Genomic DNA, 22,856 nt, shown 5'->3' with positions numbered 1-22,856 from the left:
GGAAAGTTTGCAAAAAATTTTGGGTTTCTAAAATAATGTCGTAAATTGTTGGTTTTATTTGAGAGGTACTTCGTACGGGCTTTCGTAATTGCGCTATGCGCAATTTTAAAAATGAACAGTTTCAGTAAATTTGACCATGTCCAACTTGACTTGCATTTTGGTAACAGACGCATTAGAGGGTTGTAGACGTATTAGGGTTCCGGGCGTATTACGGCTACGGACCTATTATGGTTACGGACGAAATAGGATTGCGGGTCGTACGGGGCTAAGTCGCAGCAAATGCTCCGACTGTTCTGATGCCTTGTTTTTAAGGACCTCGGCCGCCATTTTCGTTTGCTCTACTTCGGGCGCCATGGGCATTTGGTCCATATGGAAAAGGCCGCACTGAAATCAATGGAAGTTCAAAAATGTTGTGGAATCTTGTTCGGGGCTCCAAGATGATTAATAATATCCAAAAATGCCAGAAGGTCATGCACATCTTTAATTAAAGTCCATTCCACCGTGACTAGCATTAACTTTGTCATCTAGACTCTACCTAGAACGATGAAATGCAATAGAGCCAAAATTCGATTTGCTTCACACATTGCTGCATCTAGCATATTCGCCACCCTGAACCATTCACATCTCTAGCACCTCACAAGAAAAGATAATTTTTGAATGACCACTTTTCGATTCAATTAATAGACGGATCTTTTTTCTTACGTTTTTGTTTTTATTGTAAGCGACTATTTCAGTGCATCTTTTAGCTTTTAACGAAAAATGATAAGGTATTCAACAACAAATTACTGTGTCTCTTACGCATTAAAAATGATTCTTTTTGAATTTAAATTTCGAAAAAAAAACTAAACTCGATTTGTATATAAAACAACATAATTCCAATGGTTAAAACAAAATGACAACTTAAAATTGTAAGGTAAAAACTGCTAAAATCTTATAATCTGTTCGAGACCCGAATTCACGAAAAAAAAATATAAATTTTTTTGACTGCGAATCATGACTCAACTTTCGTTCGGGCTTATTTTTCTGTTACAGTCCAAGAAGAAAGAGAAGTCACCCATTAGACCTTTATAATCCAACTTGTTCCACATTCGATGTTCACTTTTCTATTCAGATACGAATAACGTGGATATCGCTTGTGGAACAAGTTGGATTATAAAGGTCTAATGGGTGACTTCTCATTCTTCACGGACGGTAAATTTTGCTTGTGGATTTATTTAAAACAGTGACATGCGGAAGGTTGTTTAATTTAAGACTATCACTTAAGTAGCGTCGTTGCCGATACCATTTTTATGATCCAATTTATTTGAATTTGATTTAACCATGTAAATGAAGAAGGTGAGAATTTCCTTTTCCTTAATTGGTATCGTCTTGAAATGCTTCATCACCGCCTGAAATCGTACAAAAACGGGAAATTATTGCGATCATCAGGTTATTCGAATGTTTTTCTTGGGGGAGCAACTTGGGAATTGGCAACTTTTCGCCTAAACTGTTGGATGTGATAACTATTCCAAAACTGTGTTAACTGTTTGAAAAATTTGGTAACTGTTCGAAAACTGTTCTAACTGTTCGAAGTGACAGTCTATTTTTTCGTCCTATGCTCCATAAGATATGAGTCTTACAATTAATTTCTGATAATTTGATCCAATTGTGTCTGTCAGTGATAAGAGCGGTAATGGCAGACATGCTAAATCGAGCCTATCTAACAATCTACTCTGACTGCGAGTATTTGGATGACATTTTTGAGTGTTGTAAAACAATTGAATCGATACACCAGTTCATTTTGGGGAATTTTCTACAAAAGGGACAAAATCAGAAAGTTTTGTCATTGAGCAATTTAATATGAATATGTTACTGAAATTGCGAAACTGCTTCAGTCAACATGTGGTGGTAACATTTCATCAGTCCCATCGGTACGACCAGGTCAGATGTTACCAACAAACACAAAAAATATCCCGAGAAAACAAATCGAATTTGAAGAGGTCGCCGGCCACCTATTGTCAAATTATGTATGTCCGAATTGTCATCGGACAATGTAGTAGATCACGTCCTTGTGCGGAACTTTTCATTGTGCCAAGTGTAGCGTGAAACAAAAGGCAACGTTCCATACAAATACGTAAGTTAAATTACTCACTGAGCCCCCGGCAAATGAGTCTTGACGGTCATGTCAATGAAGTAATGACTCATTTCCCGGAGCTGCAGTGAGTAAAAGGATTTATTTACACGACCAGCAATCAGTTAAAATTCCACTTACATCCGCCAATTGTGCCTTGTTCATCCCAGGTCTTGTCGATACTTTGTAGTGTCTTTTATATCGTCGCAGCGTATTCACTTGCAATTGATACAAATCCACTTCTGGCAAATCTGTGTCCGTTTCATTGCTATCGTCCTCAGAGTCTTTTCGGCGTCGTCTCGTTCGAGCACATTGAATGCGTGCCTTATGAAAATCACAAATGTAGATATGTGTAGCTGTGTAAAATTCACAAAAATTTAGAATGAAACATTCGGGCGCACAGACACACAGAGAGGGAATAAAAATTAAGAATGTTCATTACCTGTAGGATCATTCGTCAACTTTAACCTTTAAAATAAGAGAATAATTCTGTTTATTCGAAATGCTTTGTTTTCGGCCAAATTATGTGCACACAAAAGCCTTACCTTCGTTGCGTTACGGTTTTTTGGATACGTTTACTGTACGATGCATTTCCTGCTACATTTTTACAATTTAGCCCGTCATCAACTAAGCAACAAATTTGATTTGCTACTCCGCCACCCCTAGAATCTTCTTCGCCCGTACTGAATCCGTTGTTCATTTTTACTGTATTTCACTTTTCTTTATTGTTTTATTGTCTTTATCATAAGTAACACTCGATTAAACACAACATTCACTAGATCACAGTGTGTGGTTGGGCATGTGCAAATTGTTTTTACACAAAAACTAATCCACAAACCAATGTTAAATCAAATGGTTTCAAGAAAGAACGATGGCTTGCTCCTCCAACAATCTTTGGATGTTTGGATGTTTACAACAAAAAAAAATCCGCACAAATATATCAACTGTCAACAACTGTCAAAATGGCATCATCACAGCACAATTTTTTTTTATTTGTTTTCATTTGAGCGGAGACTAATATCATTGCTGTATACGTCTGTGAATATCTGTTGAAAATATGTCTTTCTAAATCAGAATAAATGTTTATTGCTTGAGACGAGTTTAGCGATAATAGAGTTCCTATTAAAAGATTGATTGAAAGAGAACAGAGATTGTAAAATAATATTTGTTGTAGGGTCATTCCACGCCTGCGGTTACAACACAAATTTTTGAAAGTATGAGTCTTGCGGGTCTGGCTTTTTTTAGTGCTTAATGCATGTCACACTCAATCACAGCACTGCTACTAGCACGAACATAGAAAATAATCGGAGGCTGATGAAATCACAGTAGGCACTGCGTTTCTGTTATACAGATAGATAACTTGTTTTCGTTGAATGAGTTAAAACATACAATACAAACAACCCTAAACACTAGCTCGTATCACAAAAGCCTCCAAATTTGACACTTATCAATTTAGTGTTCGTGCTAGTAACTGTGACTCAATTAATTGAATTCTGAGATTGAAAAGGTCGTTTTGTATGGCATTTCGCATTCAAATTGTGGTATTTTTGTTGTTTTAAAAGAATAAGCGCCAGTTTTTGCAATGAAAGTATAAAACAGGTATGGAAGATCGGTTAATTTATATTCCAAGCTTTTAATGGAAAATGTGTGGTGTATGTACATTAAACTGTGGATTTGAACACTATTTCATAGGACTCGCAATGATTGTCGCTGTCAGCAAGTCGGTCTTTTCTGTCACTTCATCGAACAATATTTTCATGGACAATGTGATCGAAAATTTAATTTTCTAACAAATCATTTTTGAAAAACCGACTCGAAGGCAGTGCCATCGCTGATATTTGCGGTAGATTACAACAATCTTTTCTTGCGATTCAAATTTAAAACGAGCCATCAGAACAGTCGGAGCGTTTGCTGCGACTGAGCCCCGTACAAACCCGTATATCTATTGCGTACGTGACCCTAGTGCGTCTGTCACCCTACTTTGACCGTAAGCCTATTGCGCCCGTTAATGTAGTTAAAGTAAAATTATTATGAAATGAGTACATCTTAGAAATTGCGCATAGCGTTATTACGAAGCCCCGTACGACGTTCTTTTCAAATGAAACAAAAATTTCAAATAGCCCTAAAATTTTAATTTATTGAGTATAAATACACATAGGGCCTAGTATCGGCCTCAGTCCGAGGACCTAAATTTCAAAAAATTTTCAACTACATTCTGTTCGGCCTTCGATTACCTTCCAAATCAAACAAAAATTACGAAAAACGAATGAAATTTACTCGAGTTATATGTAAAATACACATAGGGCCCTAGTACCGGCCTTAGTCCAAGGAACCAAATATATTTATTTTTCAACAACATTCTATTCGGCCTTCGATTACCTTCCAAATCAAACAAAAATTACGAAAAACGGATGAAATTTGCTCGAGTTCTATGTAAAATACACATAGGGCCCTAGTAATGGTCTTAGTCCAATGACCCAAACTTGATTTTTTTTTGACAACATTCTATTCGGTGTTCGACTACATTTTAAATGAAACAAAAATTAGGAAAAACGGATCAAATTTACTCGACTTATATGCAAAATACGCATAGGGCCGAGTAGCCTTTCACTTCTAAGGCCCTAACTCACGGTCCACTTCCCCGATTTAAAAAAAAACTGTTTTTTCGTGGATTGGTATTGACAATACCTATCATTTGCCGTGTCATTTACATTTCCATCGTTTATTTTGCCATAAATATCACCAAAAGACCTTAAATCACTTAGGTGGCCCTAACTCACGAAGGGCCGACCCGAATATGCCCATCTTCGAACTTAGCCTCACTATTTCGACTATCTTTCAGGGGGAAAAAAAATTGAAATCGGATTTGATTTACTCAAGATATCGACGTGACAGACAGACGGACAGATGGACAGACAAAATTTTTATTGCGGATTCGTCATCTATGAATATAGGCAAACACTTTGCCTTCCATCAATTCCATCAATTACACACGGCATCGTAATCCTATAAGCCCTTTTGTACTTCGTACGGGGCTAAAAATTAAAATTTCACGTGGAATGACCCAGTAAATACAAACATATGAGCCGACAAAAAGTTAGTTTTCATTTTGCTCTGATCGCTCTGATTGCTGATATTATAATGCCATCTATTGGAGGACGATATTCGCGTTTTCAGCATGTAGCGCAGATAGCGTAATGGCGGTAAAAGTGAACTATAAATCCTTGACAAAATCAATTTGAAATATTTTTTTACATGTAAGCTGGACACCCCGATATTATTAATTTGATCAGAATATTGTATAGCAACAACGAAAACGAAATTGAATGAAAACTTGTCTTGTTGAGGATCAATGCTACAAAGATCCTCAGCATTTGAAGAATTCTCGTAAGCTCGAATTCTCGGTAGGCTTTTCGTTTTTTTTGTGTATGAAAGTTTCAATATTTTGGCAATTCCGTTTTTTTTGCATACATCGCAAAACCCAACAGATGTTTATCGATATAATACGCATTCCTCTTAAGTGTCTCACATAAGGCGTTCCCTAAGTTCAGTGTATCGGTATCAGCGACATAATCTCGTATCCATATTGTGGTAAGAAACAAGGTTTGGTTCTTAAAGAACCGGTTTAATCTCAAAAAATCACAAAAGATGTGACATATTATAAATAAACATTTTTAATCGCAACTTGGTATCCTTGGTTAAACCAAAGTTCTGAAAGAACAGATTAAAACAACCATGGAGGCGGGTGACACCAAATTTTATGTGTGAGAAATCAACTTGAAGAAAATGTTTTTCTCGAAAATTCAGAATTTTATTTTTGTTAAGTTCCATTTTCCATATAAACTTCGCAGCCGTGGACACAGTTGTGTGTCAACGCCTTCGTGATCAACTCAGAGTTGTCTTAACCTGTTCTTTCAGAACCTTGGGTTAAACCAAGACGTTGAAAAAGCGGATAGAAGAAGGTATTGAACCGAAGTTTAGTTTGCGTGACAAACTTTATATATGTTAGGTGTGGTTTCCACTCATCAAAAAGTACTCCGTGTGAGATCCGTCAGAGAGCGAGCTGTCAAGTAAACAAAGGAAAAAATTAAATTTTGTCTCTCACACGGAGTACTTTTTTGGTAAGTGGAAATCAAGCCTTAGAATAAAATCTTGTTAGAGCGTAATTTACTGCTGTAACCTATTTGCTATTACTTTCCACTCTTATTTTCCGAGTCATTTTCTTTGCCAAACAACAACATTGGCCAGGCCACAACGGTCGAATATATTAGATGAATATTTAGGGGTCACCGTGCTATCATTTAGGCTCAATTAATTAGGATCTTTTATGCGAAACCGATCTATCGTTTGAATTTGACCGCGTTGTTCATTCAGTCATACCATTCTCAAATGTAAACAGTTCGCACACCATCAATGTTATTATTACTTCATGATACATCAATATTCTGATGTTTGGCAAAAATTGATTCCACGATGGATTGAGTATCAATATTTTATTATGAATATGAATAACCCGTAAAACCTGGTGAGTCACAAGTAAAGTCTCGATATATAGGTATTGAAGTAGTATGGGTGCTAGTCTCCATGGGGGATATGAGTCACCCCAAAATAATCGTCCCGGTGTTGTCCTAAAAGTGGCAGAATATAATTTACAAAACTGAACCAATTTGAATTGTTTGACGATAGATATTTGTCGTAGAATATTCTAAATCAAACGATGAACATTTTGATTTCAGCATTGAACGAATTAAACGAGCTCTTTCTATAGTACGATATTATGAAGATGTGCGTTGTTACAGTCAATGTAGTTTCTATTCTCTGTCTGTATTAGTGTCGCATTTTGCTTGGACTCAAAGACCAACAGTGTACCGATAGATGGAGTGAAATTTTCAAAATTATGTTTTGACGCTGTATGTGGGATGTGTAATAATTGAACATTGCATGAAATGTGAACGGCTGATTGTAGCTCTAAATGTAAAACGGAATTCAGTGACTGTGTGGTTAGCCAGCGCAAAGTGTATTCATCTTCTATCACAATATTTTCAACTGACTATCTGCTTGTCGTGCAATGTCTTTGCTTTAATATACAAATTTGCACAATATATATTACAAGCCTCTAGTACTCGTCGGCCGCATACAAAAGTTGTTGTCAAAATCTTATTGTATACACGTATATGATATTGTACACTGTGAATATCGTCAACTTGGAGTTAAATCCAGTGTTTAAAAAGTAAAATTGTTTTGTAATTTCTTTTAAAATTTGGTGAATGTGAAGCGTTGCAATTGAATTGTAATCGAAATAAGCGAATTAGTCAAAAGATACAGTGAAATTTAACGAATTACGAACGAAAAACAATTAATCGGTAAAGATGGCTACCAATAATGTTGTGAATTCGTTTAAGAAATTAACAGTTGAAGAACGGGCAGAAATGAAAGAAAAATTTGCTGATGTAAGTAGTCGTGCGGTGTTTCAATAAGGCCTTTTTGTAGACGGAATATTTTTGTTGGTGAGATTGTCAGCAAAAAAACACGTAGCAATTCTTGTAAAAATTTTGTGTTCATTACGATTCGTTAAAAGAAAATAATAAGAAACGGAAAGGGCAAATAATAACATCCGCTCAAATTCTTATCTGGTAGTGAGACCACTGTATGCAAAATAATTATTTTATCCCATTCAGAACAAACTAAAAAAAAGCCCCGTATTACTACACATTGTATTTTGTATATACACAAACCATAACTCCACCCAAAAACACTGTGAGTTCAGTCACTCTAAGAATCGTGTGGTATATAGCCAAGAGAATTACCACCCGCGGACTATCTACCAACTTTTAAGTGAAAATATTTGTAAAAATCGCTGAATTGCACTGGAAACTATATCCAAGTATTTTGGGAGTGGTATAGCGATCTAATTATTGGAATAAAAGGGAACAGTGACAGGAGTGTCTCAAGATGATACCATGCAGTAGTGGCATATGCATTATGCAATTTAGTCTGCTAACTAGAAAGTTACAGTATTCAAGTCAAGTGGATGTCATTATCTGCATGTTATCACAATTATCAGACTTTTTTCTGTTAAAATTTTAAATTTCTCTCAGTGTTTGCACTGCCGGCTAAAAATTGTATACTAGGATTTACACGCAATTTATGCGAAGCAATTCATTGATAAACGAGTTATCTTGCAGGGGTGGTAAGGTTCAGTTAAATTTTTACAATAAAATCGGTGTAACTGTAAGCCTTTCCCATTCAAAGATTAAATATTAATGAGGATCGTTGCTAAGGTCATTGCATTGTTTTAAGACTGTGAGCGAGCAAATAATGCACCTCAGGACCCATAAATGTAGAATTTAGAGAGTGTTCAACGGAAACATTCCATTAGGTTCAATCAAATATCGACTCATCTGTCAATAAATGAATGATCAGCTCTAATGACCCAAGAAGGGTTTTGGTCCAGATCATTACTATACTAAATAGTATTGCAAAAAGATTGACGGAAATCGGAAACGTAAGATTGTAGTGTGCGCATATTGCCATTCGACAAAAATTCCAGTTGTCGACAGATCTCGAAAAATCGCTTTTCAGACTATGGTCTGCAAGAACTGCAGGTGGCGAAAAATCAAAAACTGAAAATTTGCGAGGACATTGTACCATTCTCACCCTCACCAAAAAAAGCTTTAAAATATGTTCGTCCCGTTTGTTGATAACTCTACCGTCCAGACTATCATAAAAAAATTTAAAAAAAATTAAAACTTGACTTTGATACTACGTGGCCAAGGATGGTCGATTTGCAGAGCAAATTCGGAAATTCAATAAACCCCAAAATATAGTCGAAAAATAGTCGCTATTTTCTTGTGGTATTCCGACAGAGAATGTTCATAAAAAAAGATTTTGAAAATATTTTTTTTCTCCTAATGCGAACGAAGCGAGCTAAATTGTTGTTTATTGTCAGTTCAGTCGAGTCGAGAATATTCGCACTAGATGCTTAATTTTCATCATTTCATTTCACCCACTCACTTTCACTAATTTATGCAATTTTATTGTTTGCTTGTAAACCGTTTGGCTGGAGAATATTGATTGGCCATAACGAATTTTATTGATCATATAACATTGTTATGGTGAATTGGTTTATGACAATGATTAAGTGAGATGATACCTTCCCGAGATTAAAGTAAAATCGATATTATCAACCATAGTTCACGCTTTAAGCTCAGCTATAAAAGCGTGGTGTTACTTTGCGGTTTTCATATTCAAATCAAGGTTGAAGCAATTCATAAATAATGACATGCTGTACGTACATTGAATGAAAATACTGTAAAATGTGTTGACAGTACACAATGAAACCTGTTTAGTCTGTTTGATATGAAACATAATACGAAATTGGTTGAAATTTGATGTTTTGATTAGTGTCAAATATCCGATGGGCCATGTAAAAATGACCATGTATTGACGCTTCGTCTGATGAAAGTTAGGGGTAGAAAATGTGTCTTCTCTTTTGTCTTGTTTTGACAGATTAAAAAACAGAAATTTTCTCCCCCGAACCGTCACCCTTGTTTGAAAAGTGGTGTAACAAATGACTATGATCGATTCAAGGAGAAACAATTATTTGTTAACATAGGGGAGAAAATAGGGAACAGGAATAGGAAACGAACGCATCAATTTGCTACACCATTTTCAAATCATAGCTTCGGGGGGAAAAATGTCAATTTTCTCCCTCTGGTGTGAAAGTAGGGTTTTTTATGCCGTACGTATGTGAAAAAAGGTTATAATCACACCTCACACATATGAAATAGTACATTACTATGCAAGTGAAGTAAAGTGATATCTCGTATCCAGATGAGTAAAAGTAACCGAGGGCTTTAGCCCGAGGTACATTTACTCATCGTGATACGAGATATCACTTTATTTTCCGTGTGTAGTACGACGTTTTACTATGCGAGTGATGTAAAGGCTATTGCCTATACATGTAATAGCCTTATTACATGCACCAGCATAGTAAAGGATTGTCCTATCATCTGAAAGGAAATAGGAAATTCCAACTCGAACGATTTGCGTTCCTCGCTTGGATTTGGCCGCAAATCTAGCTCTTGTTGGAATTTCCTATTCTCTTCCCTTCGTCTAACAAATAACTATTTTCCCCTCCTCAAAAATGCATACCGCATATCGTAGCTTAACCTATCAGAATATTATTATTCACGATTCACACTCTCTGTTTTTGTTTACATTTCCTTCATTGACTTAAGCACCGAGAGTACGTGATTTCATTTTACTATTATTTTACGATTTTATAATTGATTTGTTACATTGATGACATTAATTTCGGATCGGCGTTTGTTGTTGTTATAAAATATGAAAATTGAAAATTCTTATCAACCGCTACAAGAACTGTCTTTCTTCCTATTACGTAAAAGTGATTAGGACTTGACTTCAATTAACTTTTGTAATTATAGATCATAAAATCATAATCTGAAATTTCGATTTTTCTGAATGATTACTTATATCGTTTATTTAGCTCGGCAATAACCTTCAGTTTTTGTTAATAATATAAAGTATTTATGTGTGCGTTTTAAGTGTGTGTTTTTAATGTATGAAAGAAACACATTCAATACAACATAAGATACCCATTTAAACTTGTTTATTAGTCACGCTGTATTTGAGTCATGACTGTTTACGTTAAAGGTGGATGAGGATTTTGTTTCGCTATAGATTCCACAAGACGATCAACTAAACAAACATTAACTTATTTTAGTTACAAGACTCGTTGTTATTGAGTAATAGAGCTGCAGATATATCAATGAAAAATACCAAAGCTTCAATTGGCTTGTATAATCAGTAAATATCCATATTAATCAGCGGCAAATAGAGACACTGTGCCAATACATTCACACGTCGATTCTAATAATTATATCTAATCCATAAATTCCATCACCGTCCGTAGAATGAAACTGAAATTTATTTATTATTTTAAAACAACGTTTTAAAACGTTACAAAAGCTCTCGACCTAGAGGCGAAGAGTATGATTTATTTTACTCGGAAATGTTCAATATGTTCGTTTATACACTATTCGTAATTTGTAATTGTTTGTTTGATCACATGTAATAATAACATCAAATTCGAATAAATCAAACACGCTGCGCAAAATAAGAAATCAGAGAACTTCTTGCCTTCGAAATTATCGTGACTAAGAATATGGAAATTAGCAATAAGTGATGAGTCATTACGGATTTAGCCTGATTTTAGTGGCCGTGAATAATACATTTGAAATGAACATCATCGCTCCATCGTGTTATTTATCCAGACACTATATCGAAGTAACATATTTTATGGGCGTGATGAAAGCCTCAAAATCGTCTTATAATTACAAATAGTCCCTTTGTCATCAAAGGAACAAATGTTGGAAATAGTTATTGTTGTGTGAATTTTTTGCCGAGCCGAGACGACGTCGACAAGCACACCAACAGTCATAACGTTTCACCATTCGTTCTAACCCTAAATAAATATTCTGCCCTGACCAAATTTCGAACCCCTGACACCAAAACCCAATATGCTTATCGAGCAACACCTCTAACCATTCGGCTATTGAGATATATATATAATCGCAGTAAACCAATTTTTGAAGCTAGATGCAGTCTACTTGATCGTTCATACAATATTTCGTTCATAAAATAGAATGTGTGTTAAAAATAGAGTTATGTTTTGCATTTCAAAAGTTTTGATTCCACCACTTTCGTGTCCCAACCTGTCGAGCTGTATAGTTTCTGTCACACGACGTGGTTACAACCACTTTTCGCAACTAGTTTCAACAAAACAGTATTTTACTTGCCACCCGAAGGTTGCAAGAACACTTAAATGAGAAATTCGAATTCGCATCCTGTTACAACCACTCGAACTTCGCACTTCGAAGAGTTCTTGTAAACTCCAAACAGCACAAAGTTGTTACACTAAAGGAACCGACAAAAAGCAAAAAACACTCTAGGAGACAAACAAGGAACAAATCTTGAGTCAAGGTCAAAAACGAAGAATGCGAAATTTCTTTTTTCAAAAATTAACATCAAAATTACACGATTGTCCAAGTCACGTCATTCCATTCCTAAAGTACCTAAAGACACCGTTTCGTCCCGCTGATTTCAAAACTAACTAGTTCACTTACATAAAATTCCCGTGAAATCTATGTGGAAACAGCACATTGGGGGACTCGTCAGGGACGACAATGTCGAGATTTGTTCCTTGTTTGTCTCCTAGAGTGTTTTTTGCTTTTTGTCGGTTCCTTTAGTGTAACAACTTTTTGCTGTTTGGAGTTTACAAGAACTCTTCGAAGTGCGAAGTTCGAGTGGTTGTAACAGGATGCGAATTCGAATTTCTCATTTAAGTGTTCTTGCAACCTTCGGGTGGCAAGTAAAATACTGTTTTGTTGAATTTTCCTGTTTCTTTGTGATTTAATTTTTAAAGGAGCGGAGTTTGAAGCTCAAGAGGAGAAAAATACACGGAAGATGAAGGTCAAGGTTCGTTTAATGAATTATGAGTTATTGGTGGTGTTGATTTGCGTTTTTCTTGATTTTTTCTTTTCTTAATTTTTTTACTGTTTCGGTTTCCGTTTTCCAGAACAGGTTTCATTTAGAATTCCCCCAAAAACCGTAGAACGCATATGATTTCAGAACTATCGACATCGTCGTCCCTGACGAGTCCCCCAATGTGCTGTTTCCACATAGATTTCACGGGAATTTTATGTAAGTGAACTAGTTAGTTTTGAAATCAGCGGGACGAAACGGTGTCTTTAGGTACTTTAGGAATGGAATGACGTGACTTGGACAATCGTGTAATTTTGATGTTAATTTTTGAAAAAAGAAATTTCGCAATTTCTTCGTTTTTGACCTTGACTCAAGATTTGTTCCTTGTTTGTCTCCTAGAGTGTTTTTTGCTTTTTGTCGGTTCCTTTAGTGTAACAACTTTGTGCTGTTTGGAGTTTACAAGAACTCTTCGAAGTGCGAAGTTCGAGTGGTTGTAACAGGATGCGAATTCGAATTTCTCATTTAAGTGTTCTTGCAACCTTCGGGTGGCAAGTAAAATACTGTTTTGTTGAATGTTACAACAACTTTTCGCAACTAGTTCCATAAATTACTATTCTCCACCCAAATGCAGTGAGAAGATGGAGTTTTGTTGACGCTTTCCCTCCGATGACAGGTCAGGTGAGAATTTTTTTTCTGAACTCTTGCTTCTTCCATGAACCAAGAGTTTTTTTTCTCTTTGCGACTGTCACATTCAGACATTCAGACATTTCCCAAGTTTTAACAGGTAAGAATTATCAGAAAATTTGATTATATCGGATAACCTTTACTCGTTTGTTAATTGGTGGCGTTTAAGTTTATGTGTAGTGCAGCCATCATATAAATCATAATCCGACCAAAAATGTTTATAGCATAGAGGAGGGATTATTCAAAGGAGCATTATCTATTTTGATAAATATTTTTTTTATGATTTCTAATCAATTCATGTCAATTTGATAAGAAACCGGAGGCCTTTGTATCGAATATTTTTCGCGATAAAAATTTAAGTTCTAGTTGAGTGTTTCGTGGCTAGTGTTACAGGTGCATTTCCATTTCAGTAATACGTTTTCAGTCTGTTTGTGAAAGTGAATTTTTATTTTAACGCTTGTACGATTTCAGTTCTCGGTCAAATAGAAATTAAAGATGGATATTAGGGCCTTAGAACATCAGCCGGATACAATGGAAGAGTACGCCAGATCATTTCGAGAAGAAATTTGGCCGCAACTATCTAATCGGGTAATGAGATTAGCCTCCTTAGCGTTCATACTTTGCGATATAGGCACTCTAAATCGGTTGTCTTACAAATAGTTTTTCGTAGAAAAGAAATCGACTATCAGTTCCAAGAAGATTTTTGTTAACACTTCCGTTACTGGTCATTGGAATAATTTTTTTTTTCTTCGAATGTCTGTACTCAGAAATCGTTCTCTTATAAATAAGTGTGTGATATAAATGAAAGATATTTCATGATAACATGGCAAGAGTGTGTGACTATGAGTATCGTTATCGTTGTTGGAAGTGTTACATAAGCTGCATTTATTGAACTTTATTAAGTTTCATTATTGCAGGTACATTTTTGTTGCAAATTGTACGACCTATACACCTTTACACACGTGTTTGAAGCGTGCTAGGGTGCAGCCCGTGCTTGCTTTTAAATCTGTGTGGCACAGTCAAAGCACAACCGAAAATTGAGAACCAAAACATCAACAAATTTGAGAAGCGTTGATCTTTACATTCGAAATTCGAGGGGAAACATATGCGAGCAAATACTGGGATAGGTGCTATTTGCTGTTGGTGACCAATCTGTCGTTACTTGCATCAGAAACGTAACTTTTTTCATAACAAAAGAATTTCTATTGTTCTGAAAAACGTTAAGTTACTAACGCACATTACGGCAGATAGAAGGAATTAGGTGGGACAAAATTTGCTCGCGCAATTTACCCCTCGTTTATACAGCCGTGAATCGCTGGAATATATGTGAGGTGCGATTAACCGTTTTTCTCCATGAAACAAATACAACACTTTGTCACACAGCTTTTCGAAACAAAAACAGCGGTGATAGTTCGGGGTGAAAGTGTTTATTTAGTCTCTTATCCCAACAAGAGTGGAGAAAAGACAAATTTTCTCCACCGAACTGTCATCACACAAAGCGTCATTAAAACGTCATTTTCACATGGCTCTTTGAGTGGAGAAGATATGTTTTATCACACCGCTCGTATGAAAAAGAATTTATCGTTTGAAGGTGTAGCTGTGAAAAATAGTTGTTTGCATCACAGGAAACGAAACTAAAGAAATTCAACCGGTACGCGACATGATTCATGCAACTTTTTATTACAACAACTAATATTGTGACTCGAAAATTTTTAATCTATAGAAGAGAATCAATAACTTAACAGAAAACATAAAAATTTGTGAGTCAGAAAATAAAACAATTTTTGGAAACGAATCGTTCATTCAATGCTACACTTGTTCATCTGTGACCGCAACTCACCACTTTCGGTTCTCTCTTAGCATCATAAGCCCATCGGATTCTTCCAACAAAATTGTTTCGCTATTCTTTAGGGAGTAATTTGAGAAACCCCCCAGTAGAGGTCTTTGTACTCGCAGCACGCAATAGAAAATATTTCCAATTAAAAAGGGTGACATTTCTCCGAAATGGAACACTCTTAGTCCAGCCCCTTGTGTCAATCCGCTCGCTTTAAGTTTTTCGAATTTTTTCTTTATCTCATGTGATTCAGCATGAAAAACTATGGAACTAATTTTTTTTCTGGAAAATGGAAAATCGCTTTTCCGGCCGGAAAAGCGGTTTATACGAAAAAATTAAAAGTCAAATATCTACCGAACGCGATAACTTTTTTGAAAAATTCTTTTTTTCCTTGAAAGCCTGATTCAATACCAACATTTCGTGGAACAACTTTTTTTTCTGTAAAATAAAATGGCGTCGATATAGGAATCTTCCCAAAAAATGACCCGGAAAATTCATAAACTTTGATTTCACCTCACACCGTCAATTCGAAACTGATTTCAATAAGGGTTCTTTAGAAAGCTAGAGTCAGTACCTTTCGAATGTTGCCCAGCGGGCTTCACGCCGTTTCCTGGATATCGAGATATAAGTCAGTATTTCCACGGTTCCTAGAACTGATATTTTCCAACATTCTTTGGTATTTATTTCTGAGCAAAATAGTGACGCATGATTAATTTTTGCTGATGAATTTTGAAGAATAGCCTGTCCACATCATTTTAGAATTGAATCCTAGTCACAAAACTAGCTCAGGATGTTGTGGATGCCATTCAATACCCAAATTTGTATAACTCGTCAGAGTAAACCCTATTTTTGCACTAAACTACTATCAATTCGACAATTTAACACCAGAAGTGTTTTAAATGTAGATAACTAACTGCACCATATACATTCCATTTGTCTCAAGCACCTTCCTGATGTTCCACCGTCTTTTCAACTCTAGAACCTAAAGATTTCTCGCATTTTTATCGAATTTTTTTCATGTTTTTCTGGATTTATGTCATTATTGAGGTAATTAGAGGTCAGTTCCTATCAACTGATCATTCCTTATGGGTCCTTCAACTTCTAGGTTCTAGAAATCTGAAGTCTTTAGTATTACTTCTAGTTTTATCTGTATTTTATATTTTTTGAGGCAACTGATACACCTATCGCTGATTTCCAAAAACATAAAGTTTTCGATCACCTTTTAATAACTCAGGATAACACAGGATACTGGTATAATTTCAGACTTCTAAGATTTCTAGAACCTAGAAGTTGGAGGACCCATAAGGAATGATCAGTTGATAGGAACTGACCCCTCATTACCTCAATAATGACATAAATCCAGAAAAACATGAAAAAATCCGATAAAAATGCGAGAAATCTATAGGTTCTAGAGCTGGGAAGACGATGGAACATCAGGAAGGTGCTTAACACAAATGGAATGTATATGGTTTATCACCATTTAAAACACTTCTGGTGTTAAATTGTCGAATCGAAAGTAGTTTAGTGCATAAATAGGGTTTACTCTGACGAGTTATACAAATTTGGGTATCAAATGGCATCCACAACATCCTGAGCTAGTTTTGTGACTAGGATTCAATTCTAAAATGATGTGGACAGGCTATTCTTCAAAATTCATCAGCAAAAATTAATCATGCGTCACTATTTTGCTCAGAAATAAATACCAAAGAATGTTGGAAAATATCAGTTCTAGGAACCGTGGAAATACTGACTTATATCTCGATATCCAGGAAACGGCGTGAAGCCCGCCGGGCAGCATTCGAAAGGTACTGACCTTAGCTTTCTAAAGAACCCTCATTTATTGAAATCAGTTTAGAATTGACGGTGTGAGGTGAACTCAAAGTTTATGAATTTTCCCGGGTCATTTTTTGGGAAGATTCCTATATCGATGCCATTTTATTTTACAGAAAAAAAAGTTGTTCCACGAAATGTTGGTATTGAATCAGGCTTTCAAGGAAAAAAAGAATTTTTCAAAAAAGTTATCGCGTTCGGTAGATATTTGACTTTTAATTTTTTTTTCATATAAACCGCTTTTCCAGCCGGAAAAGCGATTTTCCATTTTCCAGAAAAAAAATTAGTTCCATAGTTTTTCATGCTGAATCACATGAGATAAAGAAAAAATTTGAAAAACTTAAAGCGAGCGAGACGACTTTTTCTGACACAAGGGGCTGGACTATCTATGGCTTACTGAAAGTTGCACTCTTCCAGTTTTCCCGTCTCATTTCTGTAATTTTTCAGTACGCTTTTTGAGCACATAATAAAAGTGTGAGCGGATGTACTCTAGAAAATTGAGAAAAGAACAACTTTCATGAACAACGCCTTACTTATCTATATCTAGATATGATTGAGTCTCATTAATCAGTATTTCGCTGCAAATATTTGGTTTTATTGCAATCAGAAACAGACACCAAATATGGGTACATTTTTGTGTCATTATCAAATTGAAGAAATGACGATTTTCGATAGCAGATTGCGAATACTTGGACAAAAAAGAAATTAGCATTGATAAGAAGTCGAAGAAGCTCATACCACATGTAGCATTTTTTTTCTGTACAAAATAGATTACAGAACGTGATCACCGAGTCAAAACAAAACTCATGAAAGATTTGTGTGAAATAGTTATTTGTTCACCAAGAGGTGGAAAAGTTGTAAATTTGAGAGTGTTGTTCACCCGAGAAAATGAAATTTTCTACTTTTATCCCGAGGTCAACACAACGTTTTTCAGAACAAATGTTCTTCAAGTTTCACCTGAGGTGAGAAAATGACTATTTTTCGTCCCGTTTTTTGTTATTTCTACTATATACAGTCCACGCTGTCATAATAAGATGAGACAAAAAATTGGAAAAATAAAAAACTTGACTTTGGTAGGTGACCGATAAAGTTCCCGATGCTCGATTCTTTGAGCAAATGGAAGCAATGATTCAAAAATATGGTCGAAAATCAGTGGATATTTCGATAGAGAATTATCATCAACAAAGATTTCGAAAATTGTTTTTTTATTGCTCTGAGAATCGACTATCTGCAGAGCTTTTTCCAAACTTTTATCATTTTATTATGACAGCGTGGATGGTGTAAGAAATTATAGGAAGCGGGACGAAAATGTGTTCTGGGTGAAGTCCTTTCTGGGTGAAGTTAATGGCTCGAAATTTTTCAGTTTTTGGTTTTTCGTCACCTGAAGTTGTTCCAGATCATAGTCTAAAATATGGTTTTTCGTGGTCTGTGGACCACTAGAATTTTTTCGTTGTTAACAGAATCGACCATGTCTATAAATCACCCAGGAAGACCATTTCCTTAATTTTGCATCGACCCAAACTTTACTCGGAAAAGTGCTGCAGTGCTAACTTTAAATTTCTTGAAGAGATTGAAACTTTCGATCTATTTTACGGTTTTAATATTAAATATAATTATGAGATATGACATTAACTCATACTTATTTTGAGGGAATTTATGTAATGAGAAGATCAATTGGACGAGATTTTGTACATGATTCTTAACGTTTTTACTGTCCTTTACTACAACCAAGCCAATTTCAATTAATCAATTTCATTCTTTCTTTCCATTATAGATTGACAAAAACAACGACGGATACATTGAATTAAAGGAATTGAAAGATGCTCTCGATCTCGTCGGTTTCAAATTACCCGGCTATCAAGTTCGCGAAATGATATCCGAGTATACAAACAAACAACGATCGAACAATCCCGGAAAGCTGTCCTACGAAGAATTCGAAACGCTATGTTTCGATCTGAAAGCAAAGGATGTGGCCAGCACATTCAAAACGGTTGTATCGAAAAAAGAAAACCTTGAGACAATTGGTGGCATGTCAAGTCAATCGGCAGAAGGCACAACACATTCGGTGAGAATGGAAGAACAGCTCGCCTTTTCCGATTGGATCAACTCAAATATTGGCCATGACGTTGACTTAAGTCATTTGTTACCCATTGACGGCGAAGGACGCGAATTATATGCCAAAATCAAAGATGGAATATTACTGTGTAAAATCATCAACCATTCCTGTCCGGACACGATCGACGAACGAGCTATAAATAAGAAAAATTTAACGGTCTACCGTGAATTCGAGAATTTGACATTAGCGCTGGTATCATCACAAGCCATCGGATGTAATATAGTCAACATTGATGCTCACGATCTAGCCAAAGGGAAACCGCATTTGGTGTTGGGACTGCTGTGGCAAATTATTCGAATCGGTCTCTTCAGTCATATCACGCTGGATAGTTGCCCCGGTCTGGCCACGTTGTTATTCGATGGTGAACGGTTGGAGGATTTAATGAAATTGTCGCCGGAAGCGATATTACTGCGATGGGTAAACCATCACTTGGCAAACGCTGGCATTTCCCGAAGGTGTACAAACTTCCAAAGCGATATTGTCGATTCGGAAGTGTATTCCCACTTGTTGAAACAGATTGCACCGAATGAAGCAGGGGTATCGCTGGAAGCGTTGAGGGTAAGTTTCACGTGTAAAGTTTAAAATATGTTAGAATGTTCGTATCAACAGACCGTCATACTGAGAAGTCTTTCTTCCCGACCGATCTGAAGCTCTTTAAAACTCCGAAAATTTTCTTGGTTCGTTCCGAAGTATGAGTCCTTCTACGTTCGATTCCATTCAATAAATTGATTAGAGTGGAGATGTCGTTTTAGGACATTTTAGGACAAACTTAGCACATACAGCTCGAGCCGGCGAAGTTACTTTTGTTGTTGCTTCAGAGATCACTCGATCGGACAGTACAAGTGAGTGATCCTACAAGTTTGAGGATCTTTAATCACTACAGCCTAAAAATTCCTTTTTGTCCATGGCTCATATCAAACTGCGAATACTTGCGGGTCCCACCACCTTTCTGCTTTTTCCAGCAATTACAAATTTATAATCGAATTCACAGGAACGTGATATGACTGAACGTGCGGAAATAATGCTGCAACAAGCTGGCAAATTGAATTGCAGAAGTTTTCTGACTCCCCAAGATGTGGTCAATGGTGTCTACAAATTGAATTTGGCCTTCGTCGCAAATCTGTTTAACAATCATCCCGGCCTTAACAAGCCGGACCAAATCGAGGGCTTAGAGGCGATCGAAGAAACTCGCGAAGAGAAAAGTACGTAAAACGATTAGGTTCAACGGTGAACTCAGACACTCATTGCCCACTTTTTCTACAGCATACCGAAACTGGATGAATTCGATGGGTGTCTCACCTCACATCAATTGGCTGTATTCCGATTTGGCCGACGGTTTAGTCATCTTCCAATTATTTGACATTATCAAGCCAGGAATCGTAAATTGGAAACAGGTCCACAAGCGATTCACACCAATGCGAAAGTTTATGGAAAAATTGGAAAACTGTAATTACGCCGTAGAATTAGGCAAGCAACTAAAATTTTCGTTGGTCGGCATTGCCGGACAAGATTTAAGCGAAGGAAATGCTACTCTTACTCTAGGTAACTTTTTTTATGACAAATTTCTCCCAATCGTAATTGTAAAATTCGCCGATTTCAGCTCTCATCTGGCAGTTGATGCGTGCATACACTCTATCCGTTCTGTCCCGTTTAGCCAACACTGGCAGTCCAATAATTGAAAAGGAAATTGTTGGATGGGTTAACAAAAAATTGGAAAATGCAGGAAAAACGACAAGCTTAAGAAACTTCCAAGATTCAGCTATCGCAGATGGAAGAATCGTCATCGATTTAGTAGATTCGATCAAGCCAGGATCCGTCAATTACGATCTTGTTAAAAGTAATGGAACGGAAGAGGTAAGACCAAAGTGCTATTTTATCCAAAGAACTCGAAAAACCATTTTTCAGACTATGGTCTGGAACATCTTCCAACATTTCCCACAACAAATACTTCCGAAATTTATATTTTGCTGAGTAGGGGAGAAAATGATTATTGGTCTTCTGAAGACCCTCACTTGGAAGAAATGTTATTTAGCATTTAGAAAAATGTCAGGATTTGACCCATTCCAAGTTAATGCCTTAAAGGGTCTAAATTTCCAAACAATTCTATTTAATTTCATTCCTAGGACATTCCTAGCACACTAGGACATTCCTAGGACACTAGGACATTCCTAGGACACTAGGACATTCCTAGGACACTAGGACATTCCTAGGACACTAGGACATTCCTAGGACACTAGGACATTACCAGGACACTAGGACATTCCTAGGACACTAGGACATTCCTAGGACACTAGGACATTACCAGGACACTAGGACATTACTAGGACACTAGGACATTACCAGGACACTAGGACATTCCTAGGACACTAGGACATTCCTAGGACACTAGGACATTCCTAGGACACTAGGACATTCCTAGGACACTAGGACATTCCTAGGACACTAGGACATTCCTAGGACACTAGGACATTCCTAGCACACTAGGACATTCCTAGGACATTAGGACATTCCTAGGACACTAGGACATTCCTAGGACACTATGACATTCCTAGCACACTAGGACATTCCTAGCACACTAGGACATTCCTAGGACATTCCTAGGACACTAGGACATTCCTAGGACACTAGGACATTCCTAGGACACTAGGACATTCCTAGGACACTAGGACATTCCTAGGACACTAGGACATTCCTAGGACACTAGGACATTCCTAGGACACTAGGACATTCCTAGGACACTAGGACATTCCTAGGACACTAGGACATTCCTAGGACACTAGGACATTCCTAGGACACTAGGACATTCCTAGGACACTAGGACATTCCTAGGACACTAGGACATTCCTAGGACACTAGGACATTCCTAGGACACTAGGACATTCCTAGGACACTAGGACATTCCTAGGACACTAGGACATTCCTAAGTCACTAGGACATTACTAGGACACTAAGACATTACTAGGACACTAGGACATTCCTAGGTAACATTCAAAATAAGAGTAAAGTAACTCTGATTTGGATGAACAGTTCAATTTTCCAAAGAATTCTTAAAAGCAAATTTACTCGCCCAGGACGATATTGTCGTACAGGAAACAATATTTCAACAAAAAAAAATCATTTTAGACGATAATATCGTTCTAGATGAAAAATTCTCGAACAATAATTTCGTTCCTGACGATATAAACCGTGTATAAATGTCCCGCCAACTTGTACCGCTACTCAACAATTTTCAGTTTTTGAATTTTCGTTACCTGAATGTTCCAGATCATAGTCCGAAAATAGTACATTTTGTTACGAGTGATGAAAAATTCAGCTTTCATCTCGTTTCACAAACAACGATTTTTGCGCTTGAAAACTGAAATGAGACGAGACCACAACAACACAAGCAAAGAAATCCGTTGAATTTCAGTCTTCCAGCGCAAAAATGTTTTTTCGGAGTCTACGATTCAGTACATTTTCTTTTTCATAATAGGATAATCACGCCAATGCAAAATATGCGATTTCAATGGCAAGAAAGATCGGTGCTAGAGTCTATGCCCTACCAGAGGATATAACAGAAGTCAAACCGAAAATGGTAATGACAGTGTTTGCTTGCCTAATGGCTATGGATTACATTCCAAACATGGATGCCGTACAAAATAACATACATCAATAAGACAGAGATAGAGAGAGAGAGAAAGTTTGTATCTATATATAAAGTCAATTTTCTAATGGTAATACAGAATACCGAAGCTCCGAATTTTTTTTTTTTAAATAAAACCGTTTCAAAAACTACA

General features: G+C 36.5%; 2 protein-coding genes across 4 annotated transcripts; one reads left to right on the top strand and one right to left on the bottom strand.

Moving 5' to 3' along the window:
* Nucleotides 1–693: 693 nt before the first annotated feature.
* On the bottom strand, nt 694–3,288 carry LOC119070142 (histone deacetylase complex subunit SAP30 homolog). The gene is made up of 4 exons (XM_037174470.1): nt 2,656–3,288; nt 2,553–2,578; nt 2,252–2,466; nt 694–1,388 (listed from the first exon to the last, which is right to left on the bottom strand). Exons 1-4 carry the CDS (start codon nt 2,808–2,810, stop codon nt 1,260–1,262), a joined length of 525 nt encoding a protein of 174 aa, XP_037030365.1. The 5' UTR covers nt 2,811–3,288; the 3' UTR covers nt 694–1,259.
* Nucleotides 3,289–7,217: 3,929 nt separating this feature from the next.
* Nucleotides 7,218–22,856, top strand: LOC119070126 (plastin-1). Of its 3 annotated transcripts, XM_037174446.1 has the most exons (7): nt 13,596–13,709; nt 13,772–13,888; nt 18,739–19,638; nt 20,072–20,282; nt 20,344–20,622; nt 20,681–20,934; nt 22,553–22,856. In XM_037174446.1, exons 2-7 carry the CDS (start codon nt 13,796–13,798, stop codon nt 22,733–22,735), a joined length of 1,920 nt encoding a protein of 639 aa, XP_037030341.1. In that variant the 5' UTR covers nt 13,596–13,709; nt 13,772–13,795; the 3' UTR covers nt 22,736–22,856. The 3 variants fall into 3 exon arrangements, with proteins under 3 accessions (XP_037030343.1, XP_037030341.1, XP_037030342.1); XM_037174448.1 differs by lacking the exons at nt 13,596–13,709; nt 13,772–13,888 and adding an exon at nt 7,218–7,560; XM_037174447.1 differs by having other exon boundaries at nt 13,670–13,888.

The sequence above is a fragment of the Bradysia coprophila genome (assembly GCF_014529535.1).
Source record: "Bradysia coprophila strain Holo2 chromosome X unlocalized genomic scaffold, BU_Bcop_v1 contig_473, whole genome shotgun sequence".
Lineage (NCBI taxonomy): Eukaryota > Metazoa > Arthropoda > Insecta > Diptera > Sciaridae > Bradysia > Bradysia coprophila.
This window is presented reverse-complemented; position numbering and strand designations above follow the sequence as displayed.

Bases quoted from the DNA above. Each gene is read 5' to 3' on its own strand.
- LOC119070142 (XM_037174470.1), bottom strand. From the start codon at position 2,810: ATGAACAACGGATTCAGTACGGGCGAAGAAGATTCTAGGGGTGGCGGA. The intron at 2,579-2,655 runs GTAAGGCTTTTG...CTTATTTTAAAG, and splicing joins AAAACCGTAACGCAACGAAG to GTTAAAGTTGACGAATGATC. The intron at 1,389-2,251 runs GTAAGTGGAATT...GTACGATTTCAG, and splicing joins ACAAGGCACAATTGGCGGAT to GCGGTGATGAAGCATTTCAA.
- LOC119070126 (XM_037174446.1), top strand. From the start codon at position 13,796: ATGGATATTAGGGCCTTAGAACATCAGCCGGATACAATGGAAGAGTAC. The intron at 13,889-18,738 runs GTAATGAGATTA...TTTCCATTATAG, and splicing joins GGCCGCAACTATCTAATCGG to ATTGACAAAAACAACGACGG. The intron at 19,639-20,071 runs GTAAGTTTCACG...TCGAATTCACAG, and splicing joins TATCGCTGGAAGCGTTGAGG to GAACGTGATATGACTGAACG.